Here is a 16436-nt window from a genome sequence, read left to right as displayed (position 1 = left end):
ACTTAGTAACAGTATGCATTTTTTGGTGGCAGGAAGTCTAGTTAGATGTCTGTAACTTGGATCAGATGAAGGGGCCTAAACAGGGTCAGGATAAAAGTGTCCTCATTGAATCCAACATATATCTAGTTTGTTTCAAGTTATTATGAATGAATCAGTGCATTCTGGACACTTTTGGCAACATATCTAACTATTAAGCTTCAGTCACCCCTAGAATGGTTCTGTTCATTCATAATATTCAGCAAGATGATGGCCAGGCTTCTTCACTGTGATAGTACAACTCTTGGTATTACCTGCAGGTTTTATTTGCTTGAATCATTACATACACAGGTTAAGTGTGAACAAAAGACAGTGAGTAAGCCTGTAAAAATACGATACAGAGCTCTGTACTTTTCCATGGTGCTTTCTTTTTCTTTAAATTTTAATTGACGGCTGCAAGTATTCATGACTTGCAATGATTTATTTTATCTCACCATCTAGGTGTTCAATTAAACCGCTCAAAATTGAAAATATTTTCAAATGAAGTAGTTCTGGCTTTAGTGTTTAGTACAAAGGTTTGATGATGAAATTTCACAGGTGGCGTCCTGCCTGTGAGCTCCCGTGATTGCAGTGGCCATGAGGATTCCACTCACTTGTATGCGCTGGGGAATATCAGCATTTCTTCAAAATTCATGCTGCATTCTCCATCCAAAGGCAATCCTCTTGGCTATGGGAAGTTCTTTGGTGACCACTCTTGGAAAAATGATTTTTCACTCGGATTACTTACCTCTTTAAGATTTCAACGTTCTCTCTAAGTTTTCTTCCGTATTTTGCAAGTAAACACTGCCATTATTTTGATACCAGGAGAATAACTGTAAAAATGGAGGAAAATTATCTTTGTAAGGAATACTTCATGGAGAAAAATCACTTCATCTCTCAATGATCTGAATTTATTCAATTCACTGACCCCAATAAAGTTTTGTGAAGGTGAAAATGCTGTCATGAACTCACTTATGAAGTTCAGCAGTAATATAACAATTATTTGTTTTTGTGATGATCATCTGATTTCATATTTTGGTGTAGCTAATCATTTTTAAGAAAACATGATTTCATCAGATGTGGTGGCTCATACCTATAACCCTAGCTACTCAAGGGGCTGAGATCTAAGGATCAAGGTTCAAAGCCAGTCTGGGCACAAGAGGACCTGAGACTTATTTCCAATTAACCTCTAGAAAACAGGGACTGGGGCTTTGCTCAAGGGTAGAGTGGTAGCTCAGGGACAATGCCCAGGCTGAGTTCAAGCCCTATAACCCACAGAAAAAAAAAAAACCTATGAAACATGATTTCTACTAAATTAAGGACTATGTAGGCTTTGAATTGGTATTACCAGGAACATGAATCATAATTGAGGCCAAAGAAACATTTATATTTTACCATTTTTTAAAAAAACCGTAATACCCAGATTCTCATTGCTCATGCCTGTAATACTAGTTCCTCAGGAAATCTGAGATCTGAGATATGAAAATCACAATTTGAAGCTAGACCCTGGGGCAGAAAAATCCCTGACTTTCTTGTTTCCAATTAATCCCCAACAGCAGAAATTGGGGCTGTAGCTTAAGTGATTGAGTACTAGCCTTGATCAAAAGAAACTAAGACAGGACCCAGTGGTAGTCTGGTTGCTTAGGATACACAAAGTGCTGAGTTCAAATACTTGATACCACTAAACAGAAAAAGCCAAAAGCCATGCTGTGGCTCAAGTGGCAGAACTCTAGCTTTGAGCTGAAGAGCTCAGGGACAGTGCCCAGGCCCAGAGTTTAAGCCCCATTACCAACAACAACAAAAGAAAGCTAAGAAATAGTGCCTAGGACCTAAATTCAAGCCTCAAGATCAGCACACACATACACACACACACATACACACACACACACATATACACACACACACACCATAATTATAACATTAAATGCTCCTTATGCATGCTTGTAGAAATACACACAGACAAGCACACACATACATATTCAAAAATTATTGAATATTTCTTCTACTTAAACCTATGGTTATCAGCATTCTGTGTTTTCCAGAATTTCATCTTTTTTTTCCTAGTAGCTTCATTTATCCTTCTTTTTTATCTAACACTTTATTGAAATTTTGCTAAAAACTGTCTTCATATTTACCAGCTAACTAAAACTTGTGCAAGCTTAAGTAATCATATGTGCCCATTTTTAGTTCAATTCTATTTGCATCTAGTCTATATTTACTGCCTTCAAAAAGCATATCACAGTGGCCTGAATTTATTAGATTGTTTTAGCCACCCTCAATTAATTTAGTGAGATGAAGGAAAGTTGCATTTAAATATGTTGAATTGTGATCAGTTCCTGACACAATTCATAAATGAACGTTAAATAATAGAATGTGTGTGGGTGTTATATAACTTAGAAAGTCCCTTAACAAAAGACAATATTTTAGAATATACCTATGTATGCCAGTTTGTAGTTCATTTTTTTTCCTAATGGATCTTATACAAAGTAACTTCTTTTCTTTAAAGAATGCCAATTTGTTTTCTTTCAAAAATATCTCCTTGCATAATATTCTAAGTTAACTCAGTGAAATTATTTGATGCATACACAATTAAATATTACCTAATTATTGATAATATAGAACATTAGAATCACAGCATGAATTTAAGTAGAAAGCCAATCTGAGCAACACTATTATATCAATGTTGTATTTTAGGTGTTAATACTAAATATAAATACTGACTTCAACTACCTTGCTCAAATTATAATGCAGATTTTGGCTATTGATTTGTATTTTTAAATATAAAAAAACAAAATAACAACAAATTTTTAAATCCAAATGGCTTCTAGTCATTATTCCATAATTGACCAATTCTTCATTCTTGTAAAAGAGGAAGTGTTCCAATGAGCAGAGTAGATGAGGATGTCTTTCTTGGCAGAAGAGGGCTGAAAGAAGCAGTGGAAATAAATGAGGAAGGAGGACTTTTCCTCTTCAAGCTAACTTCCCTTACTAAGTTTTAAGGAGAGAGAGAGAGAGAGAGAGAGAGAGAGAGAGAGAGAGAGAGAGAGAGAGAGAGAGAGAGAGAGAGAGAGAGAGACTTCCTTATCACTTTTGTTCAGATAAATTAAGCCTCTTCTGGTTAGACAGTGTGAATCTCCTATTTTTTATAAACAAAGTTCAGTTTACCTACAGGACACATACTTCAAGGATCCCATTTTCATTTGGGCTGATTGGTGGAAGCCTTGTGTAAAAGTTCAGTACAAACCGAAGTTGCCTTGTAATATTTAATATCAGTTACTCAGCCCTTAAATAATAACTTATATTTGTCATATCAGTTATTAAATTTTTCAACATTTTATATGTGTATATATGTAATTTATGCACATAAAAGCACTAATTTTCATTTACTAGAAAAATATATTTTAACAAAAGATCTTTACAAAACATTTTTTATAATTACAAAATTATTTTCCATACAATAATGAAAATATTTTAATCAGATATTACTTTGGTGTATTCACCCAAAATCACTGGAAAGAAATTCAATATTCATTTTAACATTAATTTACCAAAATTATGTACAGTAGTCCAAGGAAAAAATCTTTAGAACAGATTAAAGCGTTTACTGTCTTCTTATTTCAAACTTGTTTAATTTTTTATGAACTAACCTCCTAGTTTTCCAAGAGTGAGTATCTTAAATTTTCTGCCTCTGCTTTTCTTTGTCAGTCTTTTCTAAAATACACATATGCATAAGCAATGTTTTTAGAGCTTTCAGAGCTACTGAAATTGACATTCCAATTATCAATCACTTGTAGAATATTCTCCCTAGACCTTGGGAAATAGTTCTGCCTGTGTTGGTAAGATTGTTAAGATATGGGGAGTCATAAAATTAGTTTAATTTTTTAAATAATTAGTGCACTAATTCTTATGTCACATCCAAATACTGTCAATTTCCCTTTCATGCAACATTTATAAAGATGAGCCATGTTCATGAAAGCATGCATTTTCTACTTCACCTAAACCTTTTAACTTATTGTTAAAGTACAGAAATTATAAAATGAGAAAACATATTTATAATTACCTGAAAAGAAGGGTGTGGGAATTATATTAAATTAGAAAATCCTTATGTTGAAACTGATCTCACCAATCTGTAAAAAAGAGAGATATTAAACAATCTACTTCTTCCTTGCCACTCTTTAGTATAAGTGATAATTATCCTTTAAGGGAAAATATTTTGTGCATAGGTTTTTATCAAAGATCATGCAAAAGTGATATGTTATAAATATCTGTACAGTTGCAATGCTCAGTATTTAAAAAATAAGAAAGGTAGATTGAAACCTGTGGTACATAGCTGTAAACCAAGCTACACAGAAGATAAGTTTGAAATTGTGACTTGAGACCGATCAGGGTAAAAATCTACCAAGATGTCAGAAAAAATTCCAAGGAAGATGTTATTATGACTATTTCTCAAATATAGGTGTATATATTTATTTCTCAAATATATATGTGTGTGTATATATATATATATATATATATATATATTCAAAAACAATAGCTACATCACAGGCCAGAAATCACTTCCTGAGTTTAGTGAGGCAATTGTGAAGCCATTTAATTTTGTAAATTTTTGAATAATATGTATGTGTGTACATGCAAGGATGAATATGAATTGAACAGGATAATGAGTAATAAGTATGCTTGTTTTTGCCTTTAAATGCTTAAATCAGAATTCTTAAGGCAAGCTCTTGAAGCAGACTATTTTTTCTTTTCAATCCAAGAAGAGAGTTGATGATACATGAAGAAGTCAGTTCAGAGCCTTCAAATCTGGTGCTTCTTCAATATGAATAATATAAATATGTTTGATAAAAATGAGCACTCATTATGAATCAATATACTAAACTATTTGAGACTTCAATGCTCATTTCATTTTGGGATCAGTTTTTAACATAAACTATACAGTATGTACAATGTTTAAAAGACATATATTTATGTCACTTATATTTTCATTTTGAGTAGTATGTAACTTTCATATAGACATGGCAAGTTTTTACTTTTCATAATCAAATTTAAGACTATGATCACAAAATTTACTTTCAAAGAAATAAACATTCAAAATGAATCAACACTGTAATTTTCTTCCTTAACTTATTTTTGTTAGGCTTGTAAATTACTGTTATAAAATACAAATGAGAAATGACTAGTTTGTAGAATACTTTATATCTCAATAATTACCTTAGAAGGTTAGCAGTCTTCTGAGCTCTGGATGAAATGAACTGGTTGAGTTTCTCATTATGTTTTTAGTGGCACTAAACATCACACTCTCACCAGCTATTTTCTTTTTATTGAGGGGAATGAAAATGCTGTACATGTGCTGTATTTTAGAACCATTTTTAAGTGTACAACAGACACGTTGTCCCTCCAGGAACAGTCTGTCCAGATGAACTCCTAAGTTTACCTTAGACAGGGCACACTTTCTGGAATGCTGTTCTAGTTGCCTTTGAACACCCCACATAGAACCACCAAACATGTTTCCCTTTCAATTAGAATGATTGATTTGGGGAGAACCATTGATGTCCTGGCCAACATTGAAAACAAACCAATCATCATTCATCACCTTCATAATTATTGGGCACTTTTAATAATTTTATATTAACCCTTGAGCAGTAAAAATAAATTGTTGGAGCAAATCATGGGTTATTTTGTTTTCATTGTAAAATGTTTATATACATTCACTTTTCAAAAGAAACTTTCAAGTGACAGGTCCTCCCAGTACAGGTTTCTGCTTGTACTCTCCCCTTGCCTCATTCCTTCTCAAGGAGAGCATGACCTGTGAAATGTGCACATCACAGCTGCAGTTTCTTGTAGCCTAACTTGCTGAAACCTCCATGCCTTGGAGAACTCTGCATTGGCGCTCTCCCACATCTCTTGAATTTGTTTCATCAGAGTTGAATTTTCTGTTCCCGGTTCAGTAGTAGGCACTTTTCCTAACTATCTGTTGACCACCTTCAGAGTTGTAACTAGACCAGTTCTTGCTGTACAATCATGATTTGATTTTTCAAAAACTCCCTTTGTGACCATTCAGCCAAAATACTGTGGATCAGAAAGTTGAAAAAAATACAAAAGCATTTCCTGACCTACAACAGCAACATTAAAAAGTTACTAATAATATCCCACATAAGCATTTTGTTTATGTGAATGTAGAGAGCCTTACAAACCAGGTGATGTCAATTCTATTTTAAAAATAAGCAAACTGAGATTCAGCATGACTACATCATGTGCCCCAGCTTACTATTCAGAGTGAATGAAATAACGCATGAATGAATCCCTAGAGAAAACTGCATGGATTGAGTGGATGAAGACATTGAGGTGATGTGAGGTCACTTTTTCAGTCCATTTAGCAATCAACGATAGAGTAAGCTGCTCTGACAGTCACGTGGGGTTTATGTTTGGGGGTAGGATGCTGCTGGAGAACCAATGCTGACAATTTTAAAAGAAAACAAGAATGAATAACTGATGAGAGAACATCATGGAATAGAAGAACAATGGTGAGTCGCATGGATGGATAGGCTTTCAGCAGAAACCACTATGGTAAAGGCTTCCACTGCTGGCATGCTTCCAAAGGTCCCATAAACTGAAGTGTCAATTCATTTGAAATGAAGAAAACTAGATACAACTGGTAAAATCTGACTTAAGAAGAATTGGAAAACATTTCATTTGTGAGTTATCATCATTGGAGTTTAAGCAAATGTAAGTCTTTTCTATTAAAGAAAAGATTCACCCGATATTGAGCAGTTTTTGTTATTTAAATGCTATCAGATTTAAAGAATCGATAAAAAGCAAATTTAAAAGCAAATTAAATGATAGCACACAAGTAACTTACTTTATAAGGAAAATATAATGTTGATATAAATTGGAAGTGATATAAAAATATTATTATGTATTGTTTTCCTGTATATAGATAGACTTTCTAAGAAAATGCTAAAAACTAAAAGAAAATTCTCTCCAAGCTTAGTAACAGTGACTAAATTTGGTGCATGAAAGTATTGTAAGGTTTGTTTTATAAGTATTTTAAGAATTGTTTTTATAAACAGTTTCATACTTTTCATTTGTTAAAATACATGTATAGATAAACAAAATTTATTCATGATAAAATACTTTAATAGGAGTTGGAAAAAAAGTTTGTATCTCATGGCTAGTATCCTAATTACATAAGAGGCTGAAATCTAAGGGTCAAGGCCTGAATCTAGCTCAGGCAGATAAATACTCAAACTCTTACCTGAAATTCATGAGCAAATATCCAAAACAGAGATATGGTCCATGTAGCAGAGTACTAGGTGTGAGCCTAAAAAGGTGAGCAAGAGTCTAAAACCCTAAATTCAAGCCCTATTACTGTAAAAAAAAAAAAGAGAAAAGAACAAGAAAAAAGAAAAGAAATGGAAAATAAAAGGAAAGCAAAAGAAATGACGTCTGAAAATTATCTGCAATAAGACTAGAAATTTTCCATGTAAATTAGGAAATAAAATATTGAAAATTTCTATGTACACTTGTATGCAGCAATATACCAGAATTCTGTCCAGGAAAAGTGGTGAATATGCAATTTGAGAAATTCCTAATACTGTTTATTACTAGCAAATACTAGAACTGCACATATAAAACCAAGCAATTTTTCACACAAAATATTGGCAATAGACTGGCCATAGAACCAAACAGCAAGAGCCAACAATCACAAAAAATTTTACTATAAATATTGATAACGATAATTTGTAAATAATGCCTAAAATCTACAAAATAATACATATGACAAAATGTATACCATAATCATAAACAGAAATTTAGAGACTTTATTGAAGAAAGTTAAAAGATTATCTAAATAATTCCTTATTTGTGGATAAGGAAACTTGACATACAGATGTTATTTGTCTCAAAATCAATGCTTAACCCAATCATTGTTCAATTATCATGAAATTTTATTTGATCTTACTTTTTTATTTTTGTAGAGAATAATACATTGGCTTTAAAACATAGCTAAAAGAGCATGAAAACATAATAGTCATTAAGAGTCTTCATGCCTAATGAGACACAGACTTACAGGTACAATATACTAATTCTAAGAGTTATGTCCTGTTACATAGACTGCCATATATTACAGGTATAATATACTAATTCTAAGAGTTATATCCTGTTACATAGACTGCCATATCTATGAATAAAATGCAGTAACAGATTTTTTTAATTGTCATTTTCATAAAATAAATTTAGAATGAACTTTGCATGCTATAACTTAAATAATTCAATGTAAGAAAAAGGGAAATCATAATTATTAGGAAGAAAAAATTTGGTACTACAAAGGGGAGAGAGGGCACAATATATAGAAGAAACAGAAACAGGAGAGAAGGAAGGAAGGAAGGAAGGAAGGAAGGAAGGAAGGAAGGAAGGAAGGAAGGAAGGAAGGAAGGAAGGGAGGGAAGGAGTGGGAAAGGAAGGAAGGAAAGTAGGCAGGCAAGCAAAGGGACATCTACCTTTCCACCAAAATAACTTTTAGGTCAAAAATAAAATTTTAACATTACAAGAATTCAGAACTTATTTCAGAACTCCAAGTAAGAAAGCTTATTTTTATTTTTCTTTTATTTGAGATTGGTTACATTAGCCATGTATCAAAAAGTTGATTTATTTGAACACAGCAAAATTATTTTTTTGCATTTAAATGAACATAAAAGAAAAAATTCAACTCCTAAAAATATTTGAAAAATTTATAAACCAAAAAATGTTCTGAATTAGAATGATTAAATATATTACTTTTTTTTTAGCCAAGAATTTCAAATAGAAAAGAGAAGGATTTTTTTACTAAGGATAATACATAGGAAAGTCAAGAAAAAAAACTTCCCTGAAGAAACTTAAAGATGATTTAACCCAGGAGCTTTAGGGAGGATGAACTCAGTGGTGATAAATCCACTTGTATAAAGATACAAGTACTCTGAGAAATACAGTGGCATTGTTGTAGTTGTTGGCATTGTTATACTAATATTGATATTGTTGCACATATTACTGTATTTTACTTTGATGGCAATCATTGCTCCTTAGCACGTGAAAGCACATGTAGATGCATGTTTATAAGAATATTAAAGTAAACAATTCAAATACCCATTGCTAAGGATTTACAAAAGCTTCACATAAGCAGTATTTCATACGAGGGCAGAAGTAAGTAAGAACATATGGAAGGAATTTCTAATACGAAACTGATGGCTTTTAGTATCAATTCTGTGTGTGGAAAGCAAACAATAATATCTTGATTATAGCTACACATCAACCCAATATTTATAAAAGTACCTACCTTGCACAGCATTATAGGGCCTACTACCAAGGTCTATGTCAGTGCCTGGAAATATTCTTCCCAGAGTGGATAATACCTGTTATTGTACAATATAAGCAAACAGAGTAGTAAGAGACCAGAAGAAAACATTTGAAAATTACCTAAGGCAGGGTAAACATCCACAGCAAATACATTATGAAATATATGGAGGGTCATCTAAATATCTCTAGGTACTATCTCAGATGGTGGATTGAAACTTTCGTAAATTCATCCCCTTCCTTCCTTCTTTCCTTCTTTCCTTCTTTCCTTCCTTCCTTCCTTCCTTCCTTCCTTCCTTCCTTCCTTCCTTCCTTCCTTCCTTCCTTTTCTTTCTTTCTTTTTTCTTTTCTTTCTTTCTTTGCCAGTCCTGGGGCTTGAACCCAGGGCCTGGAAACTATCCTTGAGCAAACTATCATTGAGTCACGGCACCACTTCTGGCTTTTTCTCTGCATGTAGTACCAAGGAATCCAACCCAGGGCTTTGTACATGGTAGGCAAGCACTGAACCACTAGACCACTATACTTTTTCTATTGTACTTATAAAACCACAGAGCTTTGACAAAATGATTTAAATTACAAAGCAAAATGCTACTTGTGACACCCGATTTAAAAATAACATTAAAAGTCAAATCAATTGAAAAGAGGTTCAATGCTTTAAGAAGTCCTACATCTCCAAGAACCATTGGGATATGCCTAATCTACTAGTAAATAATAGAAAGCTTAAATATGACATAAGGTAGCAAGATTATATTTTTACTCATTATCTAAGAAAATGTCCAAATATACTGTTGCACAGAATTGGAAATACTCCGCAGTGGGGTTACTCAGGAAGAAAAAGTGAGTTAGTGGAAAATTTTCTTCTAGAGTAGCTTTCAAATGCATATACCCACTACTAGCTACTACACTATTGGTGGGAGTGTAAACTTGTTCAACCACACTGGAAAGTAGTGTGGCAGTTCCTCAAAAGGCTAAAAATAGAGCAATCCCAAATAGCCAGAAACAAGGGCACACTAAGTCTACCAGCACAACCATGTTCATTGCAGCATTATTCACCATAGATAAGATATGGAACCAATCCACATGCCCCCTCAGTAGATGGATGGATAAAAAAGATGTGGTAGTTACACACAACGGAATTCTATGCTACCATCAGAAAGAATGACATCACTCCATTTGTAAGGAAATGGAATGATTTAGAAAACATCATATTCAATGAAGTAAGCCAGACCCAAGGAACATAGCTTCCATGGGTTCTCTCATTTGTAATAATTAGTATTTGTCTAGGATTTTCCTAACAATGGAGCACAATAGCTCAAAAGCTATATAGGAATTGACTAAGCAAAATGAACTCCAGGATATGGAAACAAGTGATTCATCCTTGTGGTTGTTTTTAGTTCTATATGAGAAGATACTTTCTTTACTTTCCCCCCTTATTTCTCTTTCTTCTTTTTTTTTCTTTCCCTTATGGTTTATACTCTGTTATTGTATCTGACTTTGGTACCTGGTGTTGTATAAACCTTTATTTGATTATTTGAATCAGGGAAGGGAAGGAGAAAAACAAGGGTTAAAGGATAAAAGATGTTGGAATGAACTCTACAAAATGGGAGGGGATAGGGAGAAGGACAATGGGAGAAAACTGGAAAGGGGCAAAAATGTACAAGAAGTAATGTACCCACTCCCTGATGAATGTACCTGTAACCCCTCTGTATATCACTATGATAATAATAATTAAAAAACATATCCTACATGCATGTTTCAAATATTAACTGTGCTGGTTTGTTTTTTTTTTTTTTTTTGGTAATAGTGACACTCCAGAAGTAGGTTGAAAATCTAGGAAAGAAAATGATTTATTAATGTTGGAATATATACACTCATTATAAATCATCATGTGACATTTAACAATCCTGACACAGCATGGTTTGGCTTATACCATATGCCCATGAGATGTGGCAGTACATAAACTTAGACATATTTCAAGCAACAATAAGATCACATGTGTACAACAGATGCATGTTAAAATGTGTGTGTGTTTGTATGTGTAGTAATAATGCTTTACAAAGGCCAGTTCAGTATATAGAACAATCATTTGGTTGGCTGCATATCACTTGTAATTATATGTGGAGGAATGGGGCACCAGTTTCCATCCCATTGTAATTCTTTTCCTGCAATAAAATCAGCACAAATGAGGGCATCACTGGCGGTATCACCTGCCTTTGTGACTTTTCCCAAGGTGGGTTGTGTTAATCAGTGCTCTGCATGTGGTTGCAGCAGGAGTGCTGAGTATTTAGCACAGCTGACCCAACAATGAAGCTTGAGTATTCCTGGGTAATAAACACTGTTGACCAGGTCAAAGGACAAGATGCAGTCTGGCTCCTCTGTGCAGAATGGAAATCTGAAGGAAATGTTGAAATAATTAGATAAAGCCACAGTTGCAGAATGATCAATTTCTCCAGTAGTGGAGAAACATGTGAAAGGATGAATCCATTATCTCTACAAGCATGATCCTTCCATTTAAAATAGTATTCCAAGGGAAATTTATAATTAACAAAAATTATTAAAGAAATCAAAAGAAATATGTCCTTTTGTATTATGTGAGTCTAAGTCATATTTGGGAGAATTTTTTAATGAAAATTATTATTTATGATATCCTTTAAACACCTGAGTGTTTATAAAAGGAAAAATATTCATTATAGAATCTTGATTTATAATACATAACACTTTTTAAATATATTTTTATTGTAATTAATAAAAGGGTTACATGATATTTGCCAGATAGAAGGTGCATTAATTCACATACATTGATACCCTTTCACATGTCTTGGTACCCATTACCCTCCCCCCACCCACCACCCACTCCCCGTATTGGTTTTCCTCCCTTCCCTATCAAGTTTCAGATAACCAAATACAAATAAATTCAATATATCAGATAACAAAGTGAGATACTGTAACAATATGAGATACCCAAGGGACAGCAAAGGAGATGAGGGATAACATAGTACATTAAGGACAACAATCATTCATTATATGGCTTTTGTTTCAATATCCTGGAGGTCCTTTCAATTAACTTCATACTATATGGCCTTAAATACATAACACTTTAAACAAAACAACCTGGAGGGGCTGGGAGTTTGGCCCTGTGGTCAGAGTGCTTGCCTAGGATGCATGAAGACCAGGGTTCGATTCCTTGGTACCACATACATAGGAAAAGCCATAAGTTGTGCCGTGGCTAAAGTGGTAGAGTACTAGGCCTTCAGGAAGCCCAAGGACAATGCTCAGGTCCTGAGTTCAAGCCCCAGGACTGGCAAAAGGAAAAAAAATGGAATACAATCTGGTAAATATAAGTAATGTCAATAAAATACCTTATATTTTTCTTAAATTATTTCACTAGATAAAATTCTAAGAACAAAAAAATTGAACATCTTAATTTTTAAGTATCAGTCATGTGCCACAACATGCTTATTTTTCAGATTAAACTTTTTCCGGGATGTTCCTGACTTCAGAGTGCTAGCATGTGGTGGAGATGGAACAGTGGGCTGGATTTTGGATTGCATAGGTAACTAAGACATTTAATGTGGTTTGGTGATGGTAGAAACATTGGACTCTACCTATTGCCGATTTCTTAGTTTATATTTATTTCTACTTGTAGTCTATCTGTCTGTCTATTTGTCTATCTATCTACATTTACCAGCATCAACATCTTTCAATGTGATGATATCATCAACCATCTGGCAGGTTGTACAATTTATTTTTCCTTGGGTCAGAATTTTATCTGGCAAGATAATTTAGAAATTTCCTAAATCAATTATTTCTTTCCAGCCCCTTTCTCTATTAGATTTTTTCCCATTGGAATATTCCCCCTTCCACAGCATTCACTAACACTTTAGAGTTCTCTTTGTATCAGGAACATAATAAGTTTAATTTTGTCTTTGTGTGGACAGGGAGGAAAAGGGACATTAGGCCCTTGAACAAAGTCTGTGCCAAGTAGATATATCAATTTATTTGAATATGAAGTATCATCATCCATTATCATTATCACAGCTAAATTATCTGTATTGTATATTATCATATAGTTAAGAATCTGTTTGTATATTCTTTACCATTTTATTCTATAGACAATGCTCAAACTGTTACAGTGAAAGCATTCCCATTGGCAATATAGGGAATCTTGAAGAAAGTATGTCACACAAGCAAAGTCTTATAGTTCCAAACAGGCAGAGATAGGGTTACAATACAGAATTTAGCTTCATTCTACATTGTATCTCTAGTTAAAGTAGTTAGAGGTTTAACATAATAAATATGCATAATGCTGAAGATAAAAGCTAAGAATGTCACACAAGAAAAACATACTAATTCTGAAAACTTATTTGTGTTTTCAGAACTGATGACTAGACAGAAAAACAGATAATAAATCACTATTTTTTTTTTGGCTCAGGGCCTGAGCACTGTCCTTGGACTTTCTCAAGACTAGAGCTCTACCACTTGAGCCTCAGCACCACTTCCAGCTTTTTTTTTATGTAGGTGGGACCAAGGAACCGAACACGGCTCTTCATGCATACTAGGAAAGCACTCTACCACTAGGCCAAACTACCTGCCCATGAATCACTATTTATGAGGATACAAATCCAAGCCAAACACTTACTGAATTGAATAATTCTTTAGAAATAGACTCTTTCACAATAAGAGTAGATTCAAATGAAGTGTTGTGATCTGCATATAACATAAAACAAATTTCTTTTTATGTTTTCTGAATCAAAACAAATGTAGGTCAAATCAGATTATTATATATTTATACACTGAAAAATGTTCATATTAAAATTACTTGTCTCAGCCTAGACTCTCCCTCTACTTTTTTTTCTTCTTCTTTTCTTTTGCGTGTGTGTGTTTGTGTGTGTGTGTGTGTGTGTGTGTGTGTGTGTGTGTGTGTTGCGGGGCAGGTCATGGGGCTTGAATTCTGGCCCTGGGCACATTCCCTGAGCTCTTCAGCAAAAGGCTGGAGCCACAGCCTCCCTTCCCGTTTTCTAGTGGTTAGTTGGAGATAAGAGTCAGAGGTTCCTTAGTGCCTGGACTGGCTTTGAACTGCAGTCCTCAAATCTCAACCTCCTAGTAGCTAGGATTACAGGTGTGAGCCACCATTCCTGGCTTCTCCCTCTACTTTCTTTTGTGGAGTTTTTTGAATCAAAACAAAAAAAAGTAAAACTGTATACATGTTGTCAGCAAACTTTAGTTAAGAATCTAATTATTCTAATAGGACCGGGAGTTTGTCCTAGAGGTAGAGTGCTTGCCTAGAATGCATGAAGACCCAGGTTCAATTCCTCAGTACCATATACATAGAAAAAAGCCAGAAGTGGTGTGATGCAGTGGTTCAAGTAGTAGAGCTCTAGCCTTGAGAAAGCCCAAGGATAGTGCTCAGGCCCTGAACTCAAGCCCCAGGACTGGCACAAAAATAATGCCAATTCTGGCATTTTAGGATGAGATATAAACAGTATTTATTCATCCTAATTCTGAAAAAAATATATATACAATTCAATAAATATAGAAGTTACTAAGTTGGTGAAATTGTCTCTTGGCTTGTGACTATATTACCGTGACAAGTGTGAAAGCATCCCTCTTTCTTATACACATCCATCCAGTGAATGAGGGAAACCTGCAGCCTATGTTTCTTTGGGTCTGGCTAACTTCACTTAGCCAGAAAGACTTTCTAAGTCTTTTCATTTCCTTTCCATTGGGGCAATGTCATTCTTTCTGATGGAAGCATAGAATTCCATATATATCGAAACTTTCTCAATAAAGACCCAGAAACAAAACAAATCGAAGAAAGGTTGGACAAATGGGTTTGCATTTAATTTCAGAGCTTCTTCATGGCAAAGGACATAACTATCAACATAAATAGAAAGCCATTGGGAAAAGTTCTTTGTTAGCTATATAATAGACAAATGGCTCATATCTAAAATATACTTAGAACTCAAAAAATTACCTCCACACACAAAAAAATCCTCCAAGAAATAACCACCCTATTAATAGTCGAGCTGAAGACTTAAAGAGAGACTTCTCTGTAGATGAAACAAGAATAGCCAATAAACACATGAAGAAATTTTGGCCATATCTGGTACCAAAAGAAATGCAAATCAAAAGAACTTCTAGATTCCATCTCATCCCACTTGGAAGTTCATTAACAAGAAAATTAATAACAACAGATGATGATGGGGATGTGTCAAAAAGGGAATGATATGACAATGTTGGTGGGAATGTAAACTTGTCCAGCCACTTTGGAAAGCAATATGGAGGTTCCCCAAATGCTAAACAGAGAGCTCCCCTAAGACCCAGCAAAATACACTCCTGGGCATTTACCCAAGTGAACACAAACAAGATCATATTACAGCTATCAGCAGAACCACGCTCATTGCAGCTTTATTCAGCATAGCTAAGACATGGAATCAACCCAGTTACCCATCTGTAGATAAATGGATCCAAGTATAATTTAGATATGATGTCCTTGTTAGATGCATAGCTACTAAAGAACTTTTCCCATTTTGTGCCTATTTATCGTGCTAGCAAAAACTCTTTAGATGGATGCAGTCCCATTTATCCAGTTTTCATTGGTTTGTTGTGATTCTGGATATTTACTTAGGAAATTCTAATCCATGTAAGGAGATGTAGTATTTCCCCTATCACTTCCTGTAATATTTTCAGGGTATCCAGTCTTACACTGAGGTCTTAGATCCATTTGAAGTTGATTTTGGTGCAGTGTGATATCAGGATCTAACTTCAGATTTCTACACATTGATAGCCATTTGTTAAAGAGGCTATTTTTCTTTTATCCTTATCAAATATTATCAAATATTTCTCTCTTATCAAATATTAGGTCTCAATAGGTTTGTGAGTTCATATCTGAACTCTTCTATTCCACTGATCCTCAGGCCTATTATTCTGCCAATACCAAGCTGTTTTTATTGCTACGACTTTGTATACAGTTTAAAGGTTGACACTGATGTTCCTCCAGTATTGTTCTTCCTGCTGAGGATTGTTTTTGTTATTTGAAGTCTTCTATTACTCTATGTGAATTTTGCATTGCTTCTTCTATTTCATTAAAGATT

At 34.2% G+C, this 16436-nt stretch overlaps 1 protein-coding gene across 8 annotated transcripts in view; it reads left to right on the top strand.

The window, feature by feature from the left end:
• Nucleotides 1–16436, top strand: part of Dgkb (diacylglycerol kinase beta) — a 624803-nt gene that overhangs the window by 241909 nt on the left and 366458 nt on the right. For all 8 annotated transcript variants that reach the window (XM_090332713.1, XM_090332719.1, XM_090332717.1 and 5 more), the window contains one exon: nt 12810–12895. In XM_090332713.1, coding sequence (XP_090188839.1) covers nt 12810–12895 — 86 coding nt within the window. The remainder of the gene's footprint in view (nt 1–12809; nt 12896–16436) is intronic.

The sequence above is a fragment of the Megascapheus bottae genome, chromosome 5, assembly GCF_031878675.1.
Source record: "Megascapheus bottae isolate mThoBot1 chromosome 5, mThoBot2.hap1, whole genome shotgun sequence".
Classification (NCBI taxonomy): domain Eukaryota; kingdom Metazoa; phylum Chordata; class Mammalia; order Rodentia; family Geomyidae; genus Megascapheus; species Megascapheus bottae.
Note: the sequence above shows the minus strand (reverse complement) of the source record. Positions and strands in the feature narration are given on the sequence as shown.